General features: G+C 38.5%; 1 protein-coding gene across 7 annotated transcripts in view; it reads right to left on the bottom strand.

Annotated features, from left to right (window-relative positions):
• The window catches only part of LOC114455968 (apoptosis-stimulating of p53 protein 1-like), an 84,179-nt gene that overhangs the window by 38,219 nt on the left and 30,273 nt on the right, over positions 1 to 15,687 (bottom strand). For 5 of the 7 annotated variants that reach the window (XM_028437343.1, XM_028437341.1, XM_028437342.1 and 2 more), the window contains exons 3-4: positions 14,720 to 14,827; positions 12,642 to 12,706 (exon numbers count right to left, since the gene is read on the bottom strand). In XM_028437343.1, the coding sequence (XP_028293144.1) occupies positions 12,642 to 12,706; positions 14,720 to 14,827 (173 nt within the window). Of the gene's footprint in view, positions 1 to 653; positions 1,478 to 12,641; positions 12,707 to 13,766; positions 14,164 to 14,719; positions 14,828 to 15,687 lie in introns of those variants that run through there. The other 2 variants (XM_028437348.1, XM_028437347.1) reach the window with 2 other exon arrangements.

Below are 15,687 nucleotides of genomic sequence, written 5' to 3'. Positions count from 1 at the left end.
TCTGAAGATGAGCCGTACACAGTTGGGAGTTAATTATGGGTTTAATAACTTTTACAGGTTCTGATAAAAACACATTGATTCAATAGGTTTAAATGGACCAAAGGTTATTCAGTGTTGGGGGGACATTTTGGTGAAAGTTATAAATGTGCAGTGAGGGAGGGAGGACATGCAGCACATGAACGCGCACTACACCACATGTACAAGAAACTTATGAACATGTGCACACATGGTAAAAAAAATAATACAATTGATTCTGGGAAAAAACTGAGAAAAAAGAGAATAAATAAATTGCGATATATTGTGAATTGATATTGTTTCTTACATCCTTGAGATGCAATGCCTTGCCCGTGAACATTTTAACAGGGATTTCTCCACCAACCTCTTTATTTGAAGCTCAGCTCAAACTTTCTTAATGCAAAGCTTTTATGTGTTAGTTTATCTGTGCATGATGGAAGGTTGTATCACAAGTCGACAACAACAAATGGCTGCATGTTGAAGCATCCAAAACGATATTATGGTAATCAGCCTTTGAAGCATTCACCTGGTGTGAATGATGAGTTCATGTGTTTCCTCACAGCTGCAGTAAAGTGTGACACTCCTAATGATGTAGAAATAATGCATTAGCATGCAGTCCCTGACAGAGCCGTATTTACCTGCAGGCTGTCCCATGTGATCCTGCAGGAACGGACTTTAATTTTGCTGCATTGTCCTTCAACAGTAAACTCCTGCACCAAATCCAGCTCGTTCCACTCCATCCTCACAGAGAGCTGGTTCAGCTCCAGATGATGCAGGAACAGGAACAAGATTCCAAGGAACAGCTTAGAGGACGAGGGAGAAGCACAACTTTGTGCTGTGATTCAGGGCTCTCTCTCTCCCCCCTCCCCTCTCTCTCTCTCTCCACTGCTACTGATGTGTCTGCCTCGAACACACAGTAAAGCCCACTGATGAAACTGATTTCAACGTCCAAAGTAAACAGAGAAAGAGGAAACCCGTCTCCTTCCCCTCTCTCTCGCTCATTGGCCTCATCGTTCACTCGCTCTCTCTCTCTCTCTCTCTCTCATTGGCCTCATCGTTCGCTCTCTCTCTCTCTCTCTCTCTCTCTCATTGGCCTCATCGTTCGCTCTCTCTCTCTCTCTCTCTCTCTCTCATTGGCCTCATCGTTCGCTCTCTCTCTCTCTCTCTCTCTCTCATTGGCCTCATCGTTCACTCTCTCTCTCTCTCTCTCTCTCTTCCTCTGATTAAACATTCTTTCCTCCCTGTTTTTCTTCATCTGTGGTGTTCTCTGCAGCTGCAGCTAGAATCTGCTGCAGCGACATGTCCTTCATCCTCTGCACTCACTCACACCTCCCTCACTCTGTCCGTATGAGAAACCACTGCAGCACAGCCTGCACTCACACACCTTCATCATCATCTTCATCACCATCATCATCATCATCATCATCTTCATCATCACCTTCATCATCATCTTCATCACCTTCATCCTCATCATCACCCTCATCATCATCATCATCATCATAATCACCTTCATCCTCATCATCATCATCATCATCATAATCACCTTCATCATCATCATCATCATCATCATCACCCTCATTATCATCATCATCCTCATCACCTTCATCATCATCATCATCATCACCTTCATCATCATCACCTTCATTATCATCATCATCACCTTCATCATCATCATCATCACATGTGACACTGAGAAGAGACCAACAGCTGATAACTGCTGCGTCACATTTTCATTTACACACACACACACACACACACACACACACACACACACACACACACACACACACACACACACACACACACTAATGATTAATGAATAAGTGGTTTCATCATGAACCTCCTAGCTGGAGGACAGACAATAACAGTGATCAGGTGTGATGTGTAAAGGCATGTTACAGCCATGATGACTAACTGTACAGCTCATCACTAGCTTAGCCAGAGAAATTATAGGCTCACACATGTGGTCACTTCATCTTATTGTCCTTCCCTCAGTATCAGCATCATTCAAACCTCGATCACTCAGAGAAACGAACCTCCTCCAGGATCCAAATCTGCTGGATCAATGATCCTGATCACCATGATCATTCACACTTTAAACACATTTATATCACATTAATAACCATACAGTAGGTCACTATGAAATGAACAATCCAAATGATCCATATGAAACTCAGTAAAAGAACTGATGAGCGAACCAAACACAACCTAGTCACATTTCATAAAGATCAGTAAATTAAAAACCTAGATATACATTTAATAAATTTCATCAGTAATGAGAGAGAGGGATTTAAAAAAAGATTAAAGATTAAAATGGGGACTTTCGCCTTTAATTGGCCATGTAATGTTACTACATTAATGGAATTTGTCCTCTGCATTCAACCCATCCCTGAGGAGCAGTGGGCAGCCATTTTGCGGCGCCTGGGGAGCAGTTCAGGGTTAAGGGACTTGCTCAACATCCCACAGTGATGGCCCAGGTGAGGCTTGAACCGGCAACCCTCCGATTACAAGCCCAGCATTCTTAACCACTAGGCCACCACTCCCCTAATATATAAAAAAATGGTAAATGGACTTGATTTATATAGCGCTTTATCGCCACACTGTAAAAGCGCATACATCAGGCCCCACTTCTCTGGAACCATCTACCAACCACGGTTCGGGGGGCAGACACCCTCTCTACCTTTAAGGTTAGGCTCAAAACATTCCTCTTTGGTAAAGCTTTTAGTTAGGAACCAGCTCATAGCTCATAATTAAGATGCAATAGGCATAGACTGCCGGTGGGGGGGGGTCTGGCATGCTCGGTTGGAGAGAGGTTGGAGAGGGCGTTAAGAGAGAGGTCATTTAGGTTAGAGAGGGACCGGAGAGGGTCCCATTCCTCTCTCTAACACTCCCTCTATGTCTGCTTCTTCCCTTGTGTGTTTTCTCCTGTACTCCTTCTGGCTTTTGTCTTGCAGGTCCGTGGGATCCTCAGTGTGGAGTTACAGAGTCTCAACAACTCTGTCTCCACCCTTTTCTCTGCACACACCCAACACAGCATAACGTGGATGGCTGTTCATCATAGGAATGGGATCCACACAAGGTTCCTGCTGCTTAACAGAAGGTTTTCCTTGCCGCCATGATGAATTCATGTTGGGTGTGGGATACATATGTATGTGTATATACGTATATATGCATATGTGTGTATCCATAAAATGAAGAGTCCGTCCTTAAGACTGCTCTACTGTAAAGTGTCTTGAGATACCATTGGTTAGGATTTGGCGTTATACAAATAAAAGATTGATTGACATATCAGCTCATTCACCCTCACATTCACCCACCAGTGGGACAGGACTGCCATGCAAGGCACTAGTCGACCACTGGGAGCAACTTAGGGTTCAGTGTCTTGCCCGAGGACACTTCAACACATAGTCAGGTACTGGGATCGAACCCTCAACCTCTCGATCAGAAGACAACCCTCTACCACCTGAGCCACGGTCAAACTGATCCATATTCTGTTAATTGATCTGGGTCCCCTTCCTAAGTCTATGTCTCTGTTCTATGGTCAATTTCTATGTTTTATGTTTTAAGTATATGTATATGCACTGTATTTGTTCTATGTTTATGTCTATGCTTTATGTCTATGCTTTATGCACTATGTCTATGTTCTATATCTATGGTATTGTCTAAGCTCTAAATCAATGTTATATGTATATGCTTTATGTCAATGTTACATGTCTATGCTCTATGTCAGTGTTATATGTCCATGCTCTATGTATATGCTGTATGTCAATGTTCTATGTAAATGCACTATGCATATGTTTTATGTCTATGCTCTATTTCAATGTTCTGTCTATGCACTATGTATGTTCTATGTCTATGTTGTGTCTATGCTCTGTTTCTATGTTGTAGCTCTATGTCATATGTCTATGTTCTGCTGTTTCTATGTCATATGTCTATGCTCTATGTATATGCACTATGTCTATGTTATATGTCTATGCTCTGTGTCTATATACTATGTCTATAATCTATGTCTATGCTCTAAGCTCTATGTCTATGCTCTATGTCCTAAGTCTATGTCTATGTCCAATGTCTATGCTCTAAGCTTTATGTCAATGTTCTATGCTCTAAGCTCTATGTCCTATGTCTATGTTCTATGTTCAATTGTATGCTCTAAGCTCTATGTCCTATGTCTACGTCTATGTTCTATGCTCTAAGCTCTATGTCCTATGTCTAAGTCTATGTTCTATGTTCTATGTCTACGTCTATGTTCTATGCTCTAAGCTCTATGTCCTGTCTACGTCTATGTTCTATGTTCAATGTGTATGCTCTAAGCTCTATGTCCTACGTCTGTGTCTATGTTCTATGTTCTATGTTCAATGTGTATGCTCTAAGCTCTATGTCCTATGTCTACGTCTATGTTCTATGTTAAATGTGTATGCTCTAAGCTCTATGTCCTATGTCTACGTCTATGTTCAATGTGTATGCTCTAAGCTCTATGTCCTATGTCTATGTCTATGTTCTATGCTCTAAGCTCTATGTTCTATGTCTACGTCTATGTTCTATGCTCTAAGCTCTATGTTCTATGTCTACGTCTATGTTCTATGCTCTAAGCTCTATGTCCTATGTCTATGTCCTATGTCTATGTTCTATGCTCTAAGCTCTATGTCCTATGTCTACGTCTATGTTCTACGCTCTATGCTCTAAGCTCTATGTTCAATGTCCTATGTCTACGTCTATGTTCTACGCTCTATGCTCTAAGCTCTATGTTCAATGTTCTATGTCTACGTCTATGTTCTACGCTCTATGCTCTAAGCTATATGTTCTATGTCTACGTCTATGTTCTACGCTCTATGCTCTAAGCTCTATGCTCTAAGCTCTATGTTCTGTCTACGTCTATGTTCTACGCTCTATGCTCTAAGCTCTAAGCTCTATGTTCAATGTTCTATGTCTACGTCTATGTTCTATGCTCTAAGCTCTATGTTCTATGTCTACATCTATGTTCTATGTTAACAGACAAACAAACGAAAAAATGAATATGATTCATCAAGAGTTTCTTTGTTAAACAAAGACAAACATAAAACAGTTGAAGTTGTACAACGAATCCCTGGAGCCAAGAATCACATTTATATCGCCATGGTTACAAATCCTTGCACAGTAATTGCCATTCATTTGGTTTAAGAACTATCAGGTAACAAAATGAAGTTAAAAGAAAAGAATCATTTTATATATTTATGAAATCCTGAATGAAAAAGGAGCGTAACCCTTAAAGCTGTAGTTGTGCTGCTGCAGGGTCAACATCACCATGGTGATAATCTGAATCCCATGATGAGTGTGTGTTCACATTAGAGCCAACTCTGTGCTGTGTCACACATTCCTGACGTCTCAGATGTCTCTCACACAGCAGGGTGTGTTTGAAGTCTGCATGATTCTATAGACATATGTTATGATCAGTCAGCTTTAAATAGTTCTATGGATCATATTAATGACAGCACAACCTTTGCCATGTGTCCACTTAAGATCTGAAGTCTCCACACGCTCTGACTGAACATCTGAGGCGTCTCTGGCCTGAAGGGACGGCTTTGTTTGAAGAGCTTTTATTTTGTTTTATTTGGAGCTCCTCCCTGATCATATTCCACATACCAAAGTTAGCTTTGGATCACAGCTGTGAACATCTGGACTGGGATCCACATTGTCAGGCTATAGTAGGAGCAGGTTTCTCTGATACTGGATGATAATCCATATAATACATGTCATTGGAACATAACTTCATTAATAGAGCAGGGGTCCCACACTTTTAGTTCAGGGGCCAAATTCAAAGTTGTTTGAGTTCAAGTGGGTCACAGATTTTTGGTGGAAAAAATAGCAATTTCAACAATAATGTGCCCAAGTTTAAACTTCCACGTAAAATCCAAACAATAAGTGACAGATATCAGACCCTGCAGGAGTTTCTCTTTGAAATTGTATTGATTTTGTGACCAATTTTCTTTTTTTTGTATTTGTGTAAATCATGTGAAATAATTTGAGATTTAAAATGACTGCAGTCATGTGATAAAAGCATGAGAACATCTGAATCCTCCAAATAATGTGGAGTTTCATTGAATTTGTGTATTTAAAGGGGCTGAGATATGTACAACTGAATTATTTGGTAATTTACACAATAATTCATGTTTTTCTGGCTTTTTTTTAACTAGTCCAAACTGGTTGGACTAAAGGGCCGGATTTTGCCCCCGGCCCTTGAGTTTAACACCTGGTGCTATAGAGCCACTAATTGATTGATCAGCTTACAGAACCAATCACACACACACACACACACACACACACACACACACACACACACACACACACACACACACACACACACACACACACACACACACACACACACACACACACACACACACACACACACACCTGTATAGAGCTGCTGTGCTCAGGGTTGGGGTCAATTACATTTTTCAGTTTCAATTATGTTTTCATGTTTAATTACAGTTCAATTACAATTATAGTGACCAACATTTTTTCCAATTTTTTTTATCCTCCGAAAGTCAATTAAAATTATGTTCTCAATTAGTGAAGATCAATTACAATTAATCACAATTACTGAACCTGAAAATAAATAACCTTAGAGAAATTAACCTTGTTAGCTTTCTGTTAGCATCTCCTATGATAACAGGTCCTAAATCATCTGTAAAATACATTAAAAACAAATATCTATCATGTAATTTCTTTCCTATCTATTGATTACCCTGTTGGGCTTCATAATCAATGAAAATATAGGTTTTAATATTTTTGATGTGGGCGTCTGAGCCTTTTTTGTGTCAATATATCCCTCAATTTCATTTTTTTAAATGTAGCAAAGCTTGATATGAAACACATTTTAATAATTGTTAACTTCATATGTGTAGAACTGTACATACAACTGTAACATGGTTCCTCAGTTTTGTGTTAAGTTATAATTGACATTTTTTATAGAACTGTAATGGCAATTACAATTACAAAGTCAATTATCTGAGCTCAATTACAATTTCATTTACGATTACGACAGCAACTGATTTTTAAAATTACAATTATAATTATGCCATTATTGTAATTAATTATCAATTAAACAATTACAATTGTAATTGACCCCAACCCTGGCTTAACACAGAACGCATTTAGGAAGACACACACACACACACACACACACAGTTGTGAAAACTCACCCTCAGCGCTGTCTCAAACCCAGAATGGCTCCATAGACGTGAGGACGTGAGGAGTGAATGAGGTGCAGCAGTGAAGCTACTCAACAATCCTCTTAGCCTGGTTATGTCATAGGACCAGGCTAATCCTAGCTTCACTGACTGAACATCACAGGTACACACAAACACACCACATGAACACACAGGTTGGTAGGTGGAGTCCAGGCTGAAATGAAAAAGCTTCTCAACTCCTTTTCCTGACATCAGCAAAACACTGAGTGGATTGTTGACGGAGCATAAGGTTAAATGTGGAGTGGGTTATTTTCAAAGGGTGACGACAGACTCAGTCACTGTAGAGGTGAGTGTGAGCAGTGTAATTATCACTGTCTCTAATCCTAATCTGCCAGACTACACACACACACACACACACACACACACACACACACACACACACACACACACACACACACACACACACACACACACACACACACACACACACACACACACACACACACACACACACACACACACACACACAAACAAGATCCACTGACATGGAAACATAGCAAAGAGATCACACAGACACTTAGGGCCTGTACCATGAAGTTATGAAGTGAAGCCTGGAGATTTATCTCCATTAGCAGGCTTCACCTAACTAAACATTCTCCATCAGAGAGAAGCTGTACTATGAATCACGACATCAGCGCGCTAAATCAAGCGAGTTCATTTCAGACAGACTACGTGTGAGCCCTTGTGACAGAGGTGAAGATTACAGACCAATCACAATCACAGAGAAACTGTGTAGAGCAACTTACGGCACAAATAGGGAGTAATTCTTTAAAAATATGAGAAATTAAAATCCATAATTCAGACCAAAAACAACACTGTTGCTGCAGTAACAACAGAATGCAGGAACTGATGAGTGTTAAAGGAGCCGTATATAGACCACCAGGAGGCAATACGGCTTTGAGGCGTCTAGTCTGCCGGAAAGAAGAAGAAGAAACCTCCATTCTCAAGGCGTCAACGGGACGAATACAAGTGTATAGTTATTTCAGAAGATTACATTTCAACTCTAAGTGAACCAGTAAGTAACCCTGCTCCCAGCAGAGGCTGAGATGGCCTAGTTCAGGAACGATAGAATATCGTGATATATTACGATATTCTACCCAGTTAATATCAAAATTAAACGTAGAGATGAAAAATGAAGTTGCTGTATATGTTCATCAGAAGATATTGATCATTCAGAGGACAAATTGAGTCATAACTGTTTGCTTCAAAACATTCTATTTATTATTTATTATGAGTGTTTTTGCACATTTTCACTAAAAAAAGGAAAATACAGTGTTAAACACTACCATTATTAAATAAAGTGCAACAAGTTTCTTTTCACTGAAACTACTGTGTAGAAGTCTCAAAGTAACCATGACAACATAATGACAGCATTGTAACAACTGTAAGTGAGAACATTAAGAATAAATCACCCTGAGTTACTGACAATGCACAAAAATAAGAAAAAAATAATTTATCCTATTGTATCAGTTTAAACACTGATCTGAACAGATTATATGAAAATAAAATGCCTGTGTATACATACATATTGCAGGCATTACAAAGTCATCATAAAATCAAGTTCATCAAATAACCATTGCCACACATTGAAATCATTGCAACCACCACTGAAATATTGCACAAATACACACAAATATTGATTAAATATCAACAAAAAAAAATAAGTAATTAAAAAAAACCCAAAAAATCGTGATATATTGTGAAATGGATTTTTTTCATACCTCTACACACACAGTGAGTTCACAGCTGAGATGTGTCACTACAACCACACAATCACAACATGAAGCTCACACACAGCCTTACAGACACCACTCAGGGGAAAACTGCTCTACTCTCCCACCACCTCAGCAACAAAGCGATAAGACATACACACACGTCCCTGCACACGCAGAGACAGACGGGAATACACACATACTGTAGCATAGATGTGTCTGTAAATACACACATAGCATAGATGTGTCTGTAAATACACACATAGCATAGATGTGTCTGTAAATACACACAGAGCATAGATGTGTCTGTAAATACACACATATCATAGATGTGTCTGTAAATACACACATAGCATAGATGTGTCTGTAAATACACACATAGCATAGATGTGTCTGTAAATACACACATATCATAGATGTGTCTGTAAATACACACATAGCATAGATGTGTCTGTAAATACACACATAGCATAGATGTGTCTGTAAATACACACAGAGCATAGATGTGTCTGTAAATACACACATATCATAGATGTGTCTGTAAATACACACATAGCATAGATGTGTCTGTAAATACACACATAGCATAGATGTGTCTGTAAATACACACATAGCATAGATGTGTCTGTAAATACACACATATCATAGATGTGTCCGTAAATACACACATAGCATAGATGTGTCCGTAAATACACACATATCATAGATGTGTCCGTAAATACACACATAGCATAGATGTGTCCGTAAATACACACATAGCATAGATGTGTCCGTAAATACACACATAGCATAGATGTGTCCGTAAATACACACATAGCATAGATGTGTCCGTAAATACACACATACCATAGATGTGTCCGTAAATACACACATAGCATAGATGTGTCCGTAAATACACACAGCATAGATGTGTCTGTAAATACACACATAGCATAGATGTGTCTGTAAATACACACATAGCATAGATGTGTCTGTAAATACACACATAGCATAGATGTGTCTGTAAATACACACATAGCATATATGTGTCTGTAAATACACACATAGCATAGATGTGTCCGTAAATACACACAGCATAGATGTGTCTGTAAATACACACATATCATAGATGTGTCCGTAAATACACACACAGCATAGATGTGTCTGTAAATACACACACGGCATAGATGTGTCTGTAAATACACATACAGCATAGATGTGTCTGTAAATACACACACGGCATAGATGTGTCTGTAAATACACACATATCATAGATGTGTCTGTAAATACACACATATCATAGATGTGTCTGTAAATACACACATAGCATAGATGTGTCTGTAAATACACACATAGCATAGATGTGTCTGTAAATACACACATATCATAGATGTGTCTGTAAATACACACATAGCATAGATGTGTCTGTAAATATACACATAGCATAGATGTGTCTGTAAATACACACATAGCATAGATGTGTCTGTAAATACACACATAGCATAGATGTGTCTGTAAATACACACATAGCATAGATGTGTCTGTAAATACACACATAGCATAGATGTGTCTGTAAATACACACATAGCATAGATGTGTCTGTAAATACACACATAGCATAGATGTGTCCGTAAATACACACATAGCATAGATGTGTCTGTAAATACACACATAGCATAGATGTGTCTGTAAATACACACAGCATAGATGTGTCTGTAAATACACACATAGCATAGATGTGTCTGTAAATACACACACAGCATAGATGTGTCTGTAAATACACACACAGCATAGATGTGTCTGTAAATACACACACAGCATAGATGTGTCTGTAAATACACACATAGCATAGATGTGTCTGTAAATACACACATAGCATAGATGTGTCTGTAAATACACACATAGCATAGATGTGTCTGTAAATACACACATAGCATAGATGTGTCTGTAAATACACACATAGCATAGATGTGTCTGTAAATACACACATATCATAGATGTGTCTGTAAATACACACATATCATAGATGTGTCCGTAAATACACACATAGCATAGATGTGTCTGTAAATACACACACAGCATAGATGTGTCTGTAAATACACACATAGCATAGATGTGTCTGTAAATACACACAGCATAGATGTGTCTGTAAATACACACATAGCATAGATGTGTCTGTAAATACACACACAGCATAGATGTGTCTGTAAATACACACATAGCATAGATGTGTCTGTAAATACACACAGCATAGATGTGTCTGTAAATACACACATAGCACAGATGTGTCTGTAAATACACACAGCATAGATGTGTCTGTAAATACACACATAGCATAGATGTGTCTGTAAATACACACATAGCATAGATGTGTCTGTAAATACACATAGCATAGATGTGTCTGTAAATACACACATAGCATAGATGTGTCTGTAAATACACACATAGCATAGATGTGTCTGTAAATACACATAGCATAGATGTGTCTGTAAATACACACATAGCATAGATGTGTCTGTAAATACACACATAGCATAGATGTGTCTGTAAATACACACATAGCATAGATGTGTCTGTAAATACACACATATCATAGATGTGTCTGTAAATACACACATAGCATAGATGTGTCTGTAAATACACACATAGCATAGATGTGTCTGTAAATACACACATAGCATTGAGGCTGTCAATCAACGCTCACTGAGGGCTGTGATTGGAGGAAACCCTCTTCCCTCCTCTCAGCTTTTATAGAAGGGGCGGGGCCAACAGTGTAAGTTGATGACGTAGGGCAATCCAAAGAATACATCTCAGCCAATAGCAAAATTCAACTGTAATAGCAGGCGTTCAGCCCTTAGAGGCCAGTGACTCTGACGTTTTACAACTTAATACACAAAATTAAAATCATTTTACTAAAATATGAAGAGTGGGACTAGGATTAATAAACTGCACTACTTAATACCCAAATACATATGTATTCAGCAGAAGAAAGTGGGTTTGGGGTTTAGTTACTCTTTAAATATGAAACTTTGTAAACATTCAAACATTAAAGCTGAGGGTTTGTCCTGTCCTTTAACTCCAGCTGAGCCTGAAAAAGACCTGTTCACATTTATCTAAACTGGGCCATGAGAACACTCTCAAAAGCACACACATATACATTCTAAAAAAAGCACACATACATATTGTAAAGTAGTGAAACTAAGCTAATGAATATTTAATTTAACACGTAAATTTGTTTAAAAAAAGATTGATTGCTTTTTTTTTTTAAAGAAAATAAAGAACTTTCAGCATCAATTAGCATTTCTATAAAAATGCAAGTGAGAGTGTGAGATGTCAGTGTATTTATAGTTATCTTATAGTGAATTTCAAATTCTTTGGTAAATTTAAATTTATAAATTATTTATCATTATTCTTGTTTATAGCTTTTCCTTTCCACTCTAAACTGTTCACATACTGTTTGTTAGAAAGTAGTTAAATAAAAAATACATGCGTTTTCCCTTATAGGATGAATAATCATGATTAATAATAGTGATTACATTATTGATCCAAATAATCGTGATTATCATTTTGGCCATAATTGTGCAGCCCTAGTGTGTGTGTGTGTGTATGTGTGCGTGTATGTGTGTGTGTGTGTGTGTGTGTGCGTGTGTGTGTGTGTGTGTGCGTGTGTGTGTGCGTGTGTGTGTGCGTGTGTGTTCACACCCACCCCTTCATCAGCACATTCTGTTGCCTCGGTGACGCTCTGCTTTAGGGGTGGCTGACTTTGACTTCCTGTAATAAGAAAGAATACAAAGTGTATCAATGCTGTAATGCAGTGGTTCTCAATTTTTTTGGCCCAAGTTCCCCCTTATGTTCAACTACAACATTTTGCTCAAAGAATACTATGAAAAACAACTATAGAGCATAATGATGGAATGAAGGAGTGATAACACACATTTTAAAGAATCCTATTGTAAATAAGTCGAAAGAAACAGTATTTAGTGCAGAGTTTTTCAACTTTGGGGTTGTGGCACTATGCGGGGTCACCAGAAATGTCTAGTAATTCTTATTATTAATAATAATAATAATAATAATAATAAAAGCATATTTTTCATCTTTTTTAATTTTATTTTTCAAATTAAAACACCACACAAAATATTAAACAACTGTATTCTAATTTATACTTTTACTTTCTCAACAAAAAAATATCGTTCAAATAAAATTTAGTATATAAATATCTGAGCTGGTGCATCTTGTCACTTTGTGCATTAATCTGTGTTTGTACCATTGTATAACGAACATAATCAAAAACTTATTATAGGAAGAAAAAAAAAAAGAAAAAAGTGTGTCTGGGGTCACCAGAAGTTTGTAATATCAAAACGGGGTCACGGCTCAAAAAAGGTTGAGAAGCACAGATTTAGTGCCTCCTGAAGGGATTTATTTCTACAGTTTTGATCATTTCAGGTCATCTCCTGCCTGGTGTGGGATCAACACTGATCCTCGTAATATCAGTACATGTTCTAATCAAGATCATTTCCACCATCATTCTTATGATTAGCATTTTTAACTAAAAATAAACATGATAAAATCCCATAGTTTTAATGATTTTGCTATTGGTCCGGACCCGGACCTCAGACAAACCTGACTATAGTTCTGGCACTTCCATGCGTCCGCACAGGCACACATCCTTCTAGCTATAGTTCCGTCAGTTAGCTCTAACCCTAACCCAGGAAATACCCTAAAATATTTCTTTTTCTTGTATTTTTAAAGGTGGAAAAAAAAAAATGTCAGAAGTGGAATTCAACCCCACTCTGGATTCCAACCCACACCAGCAGAAGGAAGAAACATTGACCTTAGACCACTCTGCCATCCTGACACAGTGGAAGTTGTTCTGGTAGCTGGAGAGGTGCCAGGGCACTTGAGCAAGGCATCAAACCCCAACACTGCTCTAGTGCACTCCCTTCATTGTGGAAGCAGCCCCACTCTGACATCTCTCCATTGATGCATGTTCACAGGTCCTGTTTGTGCATACGTGTGATTCTTGCCTGTGTGTGAGAAGCATGTGTAACATAATTTCCCTTCAGGGATTAATAAAGTAATTAAAATTAAATAAAATTAAAATTATGTAGAAAAGGCAGTGACGGAACTCCACATGCACACAGAAACTATAGTCAGGTTTGTCTGAGGTCCGGCTCCGGACCAATAGACACTTTGTATTTTTTATGCTTTTGTTTGTTAATTTTCCAATTTCTCTCTCTCAAGTACTTCTTCTAGTTGAGAAACACTGGTGCAATGAATGGCACCAGTGGGAGGAGCCTGATGAGTGTGTGTGTGTGTGTGTGCGTGTATGTGTGTGTGTGCGTGTGTGTACACATAGCTTCCAATTCTCCAAATAACTCCAATAAGGTTGATTTATTTCCACCTTGAGTTCCTTCCAACCCACTCACTGCTGCTAGAACAGCTGTAAACCCTGGAGAAATGTGCAGGTCAAGACCCTAACATAGAGCAGTATTAACAGGGCTTTAGATTGAACTGTAATTATGATGTGTAATATGAATATTTATACATACCAACATAATAAGCACCAAAAGGTTTGAAAGAGACACACTAAGCTTGATAGATTTCTATAGAACACCCTGGGTTATCTTACCTTATCAATCAATCTCAATCAATCTTTATTTATATAGTACTAATTACAACAAAGGTCATCTCATAGCTCTATCAAAATATAAAATTATTAATAATAATAATAATAATAATAATAATATCTGTCTCTGATTCCCACACTATGGCTGCTGTGATCACCTGGGCTCCAGGAGGGGCAGTGTCTGAGGTAGAAGCCCACCTCAGGCCTTCTGGGTCCCCATTGCTGAAGCAGATCCATCAGGAGCAGCTCCTGGGGGAGACTGCGCTCTGGAAGAAGACACCAGCAGATGGTCAGTGTAGTGTCATCAGAGGAAGAGACACAAACACACAGTTAGCGAGTAATCACACACAAACCCTGAGAATAAAAGTCCTTTTGGGAGGGAGTCCTTCAACTGTCTGAGATTACTCACTAACTACAGCCATCAGAGCATCAGCCGCTCACCGTTTAAGAAAAAGTAAAGGTCCCTTAGGAGAGCTCTTCTTCTCTGCTTCATTGTCTACTATGAAATCGCAGAGTTGGAACTCAGTTTTTTTTCGGTTAGGGTTAGCTAACTTAACTATTTGTATCCTCTTTGGTTACTTTTCCTGGTTTGTTAGGGCAACGAAAAGCAGCACAAAAGCTGCTAAATGATCTAAAAATCATGCTGAATGTTTCATTCTACTAAAAAACAATGGGATGTTTACAGGCAGTGGGGCCATATGACATCATCAATCACGTGATTTCAAGATGGTGGAACACAGGCTCAAAAACGGTAAAGTAATCCCATTTTTAAAAGTTAATAAAAATAATATGATGCTAAATAATGTGTTTTGCACCACATTTCAAAAGTTTTAGGCCACATTTGTAAAAACAGTGGAGGATCTCTTTAGAAAATGTCCCCATATATTATACATCCAGGTATGTCTCTTCAATCTTTTCGTACTATCTAATGTAACCCTAACGTCCCACAGAGTGCACTTCTCTCTCTCTCTCTCTCTCTCTCCGTGCTGCGGGATTACCGTAAAACCGTCTATAAACAGGCACTGCAAATTTTCTGGCGGCTAGGTTGACCGAGGATTTCGGAGTGGAGGCTGGCTTGATCGCAGTGCTTGCTCACGCAACTTGAGTGCAACGGTGAATGCACCGA

Source organism: Gouania willdenowi, chromosome 22, assembly GCF_900634775.1.
Source record: "Gouania willdenowi chromosome 22, fGouWil2.1, whole genome shotgun sequence".
Taxonomy (NCBI): domain Eukaryota; kingdom Metazoa; phylum Chordata; class Actinopteri; order Blenniiformes; family Gobiesocidae; genus Gouania; species Gouania willdenowi.
The sequence above is the reverse complement of the archived record's forward strand: the minus strand, read 5'-3'. Positions and strand labels throughout refer to the sequence as shown.